This window comes from Oncorhynchus tshawytscha, linkage group LG11, assembly GCF_018296145.1.
Source record: "Oncorhynchus tshawytscha isolate Ot180627B linkage group LG11, Otsh_v2.0, whole genome shotgun sequence".
NCBI classification, from domain to species: Eukaryota; Metazoa; Chordata; class Actinopteri; order Salmoniformes; family Salmonidae; genus Oncorhynchus; species Oncorhynchus tshawytscha.
The window spans coordinates 23,622,681-23,628,680 of NC_056439.1; the positions used below are offsets into that span (position 1 = coordinate 23,622,681).

Below are 6,000 nucleotides of genomic sequence, written 5' to 3' on the forward strand. Positions count from 1 at the left end.
TTAATGGACCAATACATTAGTCCCAAAACGGCAAAACCCACCACTCCAGGCAGGCAAGAACAATTGCTCAAAGTATTTGAAAGATTTCAAATAGTATTTGAACTCAGGTCTGCTGACTGCCTCTCTCCTAGAGGGGTAATTATGGGAGCGCCTAAGTAGGCCTGGTCTGCCCTGGTCTTTCTGGCTCCACGGTGGTGGGAGGCTGGGAGGGGTACCAGGCCAGTGCTCATCCATTACATCATTACACTGGTTATTATACATCACTGTTGCAGTATGCACGCCTGCTGGCTCAGGTCTTCGTAGATTTTTACAGTACAGCATAGAGCACTTTAGCCTGATCGCAGATCTGTTTATGCTTTATAGCCAACTCCTCTTTTTTTATATAAGAAACAATGTGTTGAAAATTCCAAATTGTTTGCATAGTTAACTTACACACAGCTCTGACACACACACACACTTACCCCACCAGACATGTCACCAGGGTTATTTTCACAGTCCCCAAATCCAGAACAAATTCAAGAAAACGTACAGTATTATATAGAGCCCTTATTGCATGGAACTTCATTCCATCTCATATTGCTCAAATAAACAGCAAACCTGGTTTCATAAAACAGATAAAGCAACAGCTCACAGCACAACACCTCTCCCTTATTTGACCTATTAGATAGTTTGTGAATGCATTGATATGTAGGCTACGTGTGCCTTTTTAAAAATGTATGTAGTTCTGTCCTTGAGCTGTTCTTGTCTGTATTATGTCATTATGTTTCATGTTTCGTGTGGACCCCAGGAAGAGCAGCTGCTGCTTTTGCAACAGCTAATGGAGATCCTAATAAAATACCTATGGCCATGTCATGACGATGACCATAGCAGTTGGCAATGCATGATGCTGTACTGTAAATAGAGATTCAGGTTGACTTGGTGTGTTTGTGATCCGGTTTTCTTTGTAGTCACATGCTCCGAATACAACAGGTAGACCTTACAGTGAAATGCTTATGTATGGGTAATTCCAGAGAAGTGGTGTCCAGTCAAAGGATTATATATAGGCCTCTGCCTGCCATGCAACATTTCCACTACCGTGATATGCAACGCAAATGTTACTTATGGGCTGATTTCGACAGAACAACACTCAAGGGGAGAGAGACAGAGAGAGGAGGAGGAAAGGGAAGGGGAAGCATTTCAAATACATGTGGTGAACCATGCATCTGACTCACATGGTGTGGGTGTGAACAACCGTAATATGCCTTGTTCCCATGCAGGAAAAAGAGGGACATAAAAGAAAGAACAGTGCCCATATTCTGACCAATTATGTTACCTTCAGTTCCTCGGAGAGATCTGACGTGATGGGATCTGAATAACAATGTCATCTTACCCTAGAAATGGAACCTTAAACAAAAGCTAATGCTATAAAAAGAGACTCTTTCCTTCCTGTGTGTCTGGCTGGTGCAATATTTATGCCAGATATTGGATTCTCTCTGTCTCTCCCCCCTCCCTGCCATAGATGATAAAGTGAGGTTACATATTAACCAAGCGTCAGCACTGTTGCCTGTCTAGAGTCCATAAAGCATGATGGTCCCCTCAGCTAGTTCAATCCTCAGTTCTGGCCCTACATGTCCTCTCTAACTGATCTGAGATAAGAAGCCATAGCCCTACCCATCTAAATTGCCCCTGAGGGGATGAATAAGGTGTATTGAATTGAATAACTTGAGCTTCTTGCCAATTACATTCAGTTTTGCACCATCGGGCTCATATTGAGTACATCTCAGAGGAATGGATAGAATGTAATGTAGCGAAATGGAACATATTTCACAGTTTAATCTTAATCTAATTTTGGATTCATCAAATATTGCTGCCATTGATCTACCACAGATCTATTTCCTTATTACATTGCTATTAGCCAACATTACCTCAGAGCCAACAGCTGATTAGTGTCTGTGAGATAATTATGATTTTGTCAAGCTTCAATATGTTGTTACAGCTTTCACAGATAGTGGCTAATCAGATACTTTGAGGTCTCCTTTATGAAAAAAAGATTGCAGAGAGAGTGTAGAATACCTGCAGTATGCTATAAATACTGCATCCAAAATTACACTTTTTTTACTGCAGTACACCAAGGTTATTCTGCAATTACAGCCTTTAAAACACCAGAGTCGACTGCAGTTAGTGGACTTTCACTGCAGTTTAAAAACTAAAAACCTTTTTTGCAAAGGCTGACTCGGAGGTCAGCCAGCTGCTAAGGAGAGGTTATCAGGCACACTTGTGAAGTGTTGTCTTTGGTCTTTTTCAAGTTGAACCTTTCGACCAGCACCAAGAGTATGTGATTAGTGTATGACATTACTTTGAGACACTTGATAAGCACGGTACTTAAAAGGCACGACAGTTAAAAAGCTGATACGCATGAAGAACAATGACTGAGCAAAACATTTACCCCAAAACAGTTACAAAAGGCGTTTTCCACAAAGACAGCAGGACTGGGCACTGAGCCAGGCCGTTGTTTAAACCCTAAACGGTTGAGGGAGAAGCAGTGGGTGTTGACACCCACTATAGCCTCAGAGGGCCATTTGCTTTCCTCCATTCCTCTTACCCCGTTCTTGGTGAAGACACTGTTCATCCATTTGGTGTAGGTCTTCTTCTGGACAGCCATACGCTGCTCCTGAAGCACCTGGATACGGCCTGTCTCGAACTCCTCCCCGTCCATCCTGACGGTTATATATATTCACCTGTAGGGAGAGAGTAATATCAACCTCACTACCATTACTTGTCAAATCAGCCTACAGTACCCGGCTCAATGCAAAGTTTTGAGTATTCGTTCCAATCTCCATATTTTGTGTCACTTCAAAACAAACTATTTGTTGGTTGGAACACTAAACAGTACTCGCAATTGCTGTAAGGTAGTCCGTTTGCAAATCAGCCTAAATAGCAACGTCTATGTCCGGTGGCTGAACATGATTTTCCCGATTCCCATGGTTTGAGTACAGAGTGAAAAAGTTCTGTCTTTGGACTGTATCAATATGGTGAATCTGAAGAAATTATCACACAGTTAGTCCAACCTAACCCTGTTGATCATATAGTTTTATACCTCCTCATTTCTTTTACTGGCCTATTCAACAGGACTGTAAAAATGATTGGCTTTATAGATAATATCATCCGGATCATGCCATGCACTTTGTAGTCACAGGGCAATACCAGCTCATATCCTGGACTGGGAACTGTGTTTGAAGTCTGCTATTTCCAACATATTTACAGTTGAAGTTGTACATTTACATACACTTTAGGTTGGAGTCAATAAAATTAGTTTTCCAACCACTCCACAAATTTCTTGTTAACAAACTATAGTTTTGGCAAGTCGGTTAGGACATCTACTTTGTGCATGACAAGTAATTTTTCCAACAATTGTTTACAGACAGATTATTTCACTTGGAAGTGTACCTGTGGATTTATTTCAAGGTCTACCTTCCAACTCAGTGACTCTTTGCTTGACATCAAGGGAAAATAAAAATAAATCAGCCAAGACCTCAGAAAAAAAATTGTAGACCTCCACAAGTCTGGTTCATCCTTGGGAGCAATATTCAAACGCCTGAAGGTACCATGTTCATCTGTACAAACAATAGTACACAAGCATAAACACCAAGGGACCACGCAGCTATCAGGAAGGAGACACGTTCTGTCCCCTAGAGATGAACATACTATGGTGCGAAAAGTGCAAATCAATCGCAGAACAGCAGCAAAGGACCTTGTGAAGATGCTGGAGGAAACAGGTACAAAAGTATCTATATCCACAGTAAAACGAGTCCTATATCGGCATAACCTGAAAGGCCGCTCAGCAAGGAAGAAGCCACTGCTCCAAAACCACCATAAAAGCCAGACTACGGTTTGCAATTGCACATGGGGACAAACATCGTACTTTTTGCAGAAATGTCCTCTGGTCTGATGAAACAAAAATGGAACTGTTTGAACATAATGACCATCGTTATGTTTGGAGGATAAAGGGGAAGGCTTGGAAGCCGAAGAACACCATCCCGGGTGTGAAGCACGGGGGTGGCAGCATCATGTTGTGGGGGTGCTTTACTGCAGGAGGGACTGGTGCACTTCACAAAATAAATGGCATCACGAGGAAAGAAAATTATATATTGGATATATTGAAGCAACATCTCAAGACATCAGTCAGGAAGTTAAAGCTTGGTTGCAAATGGGTCTTCCAAATGGACAATGACCCTAAGCACACTTCCAAAGTTGTGTCAAAATGGCTTAAGGACAACAAAGTAAAGGTAATTGGAGTGGCCATCACAAAGCCCTGACCTCAATCCCATAGAAAATTTGTGGGCAGAACTGAAGTGTGTGTGTGAGCAAGGAGGCCTACAAACCTGACTCAGTTACACCAGCTCTGTCAGGAGGAATGGGCCAAAGTTCACTCAACTTATTGTGGGAAGCTTGTGGAAGGCTACCCAAAATGTTTGACCCAAATTAAACAATTTGAAGGCAATGCTACCAAATACTAATGGAGTGTATGTAAACTTCTGACCCACTGGGAATGTGATAAAAGAAATAAAAGCTGAAACAAATCATTCTCTCTGCTATTATTCTGATATTTCACATTCTTAAAATAAAGTGGTGATCCTAACTGATCTAAGACAGGGAATTTTTTACTAGGATTAAATGTCAGGAATTGTGAAAAACCGAGTTGAAATGTATTTGGCTAAGGTGTATGTAAACTTCTGACTTCAACTGTACTTTTTGGACTAAGATAAACTAAATCCATATTTTTTTTTAGTAGGTTTTAGCTGATGCTTACTTATACTTTACAGTAACAATACAGGCTATTATTCCCACATACATTCAAACTGGACACTATAGCGGACAAACCTTTCCTTCTCGCCGTCCTCTGAGATGAAAACATTTCAGTGTTAAAACTGTCTCAACTCAACATCGGAGTCCTTCATCTGAGCCAAGTCATGTGACAGCCGTTTAATTTTTTTTTAAAGAAACCTTACTCAGTAACTAGCTAAGTCACTGGTGTCTGGTCATACTAAACTACTGTAGTTACAGCAGCGAGCAGTATCTCATAAAAAATATGTTGAACATGCAACGAGGTTAAAAACAACATACATACTGTGAAGTACACAGGACGTACTAAATACTGGCATGACAAGAAGACTCTAGGTAACACAGTATCGGTACTGTAGCAGTATTATGTGGCCTTGTTTTTGGAAAAGAGAGCTTTTGTAAGGTAAACTACAGTGTTCATCATGAACCTGTTGTCAACACATACAGTACATACAGTATAACAAGCATGATCTCTTGAATAATGTAGATAAATCACAGAAGACAAATCTGGAGATACACAGTAAACACGAGAGAATCGTAAACCCATAGGAGGAAAGATATGGCTTCTTTGCTTACCTTCCTTCTAAAGTATCCTTATCAATTGAGATTGTGATGCACAATGTGAATAAATCTCAGAGACTCTCATCTACCCATCTCGCAGATTTTAGGGGGGTCCTTCTCTTGTCCAGTAATGCGGAAGTGAACTTTGAAACCATTGGAGTAAGGGATTTACAGCATGAACACTTGACTCACCTGACTGCATGGGAGGCAAAGGGCTAGCGTTATAGGGCAATTTGGCAGACAGAGTAATATGCTGAATAGGCAACTTACATTGCAGAAAGGGGGCGTGAGAAGGAAGTAGATGTGGATTCTGATTTGATCTAAAGCACAGTCGGGGCAGGATTACCGACCTCGCTTTTGGGGGATTTTAGGGTCGTGGCCCCCCAGATAGCATATTAACATGTAATAATCCATGGCAAAATGTGTTGAATTGCAGGAAATTAGCTTTAAAACGGCAACTTTTTGTCTCAAGCTCAAGGCAAAATGTGTAGAATAACAGGACGTTTAGCAGGTTTCCCAATAATAATAATTCTGGGTGGGGGGCCCCTGGTAGTTGGGACCACATGTCCCGGATTGTGCGGAACAATCCTGCATTTTGACCCTCGTCCCGGAACCAAA

General features: G+C 41.3%; 1 protein-coding gene across 1 annotated transcript in view; it reads right to left on the reverse strand.

Moving 5' to 3' along the window:
* Positions 1 to 5,480, reverse strand: part of sptbn5 (spectrin, beta, non-erythrocytic 5) — a 56,106-nt gene extending 50,626 nt beyond the window's left edge. The window contains exons 1-2 of the mRNA XM_042329936.1: positions 5,398 to 5,480; positions 2,582 to 2,717 (exon numbers count right to left, since the gene is read on the reverse strand). Coding sequence (XP_042185870.1) covers positions 2,582 to 2,695 — 114 coding nt within the window. The 5' untranslated portion in view covers positions 2,696 to 2,717; positions 5,398 to 5,480. The remainder of the gene's footprint in view (positions 1 to 2,581; positions 2,718 to 5,397) is intronic.
* Between the last annotated feature and the right edge of the window lie 520 nt (positions 5,481 to 6,000).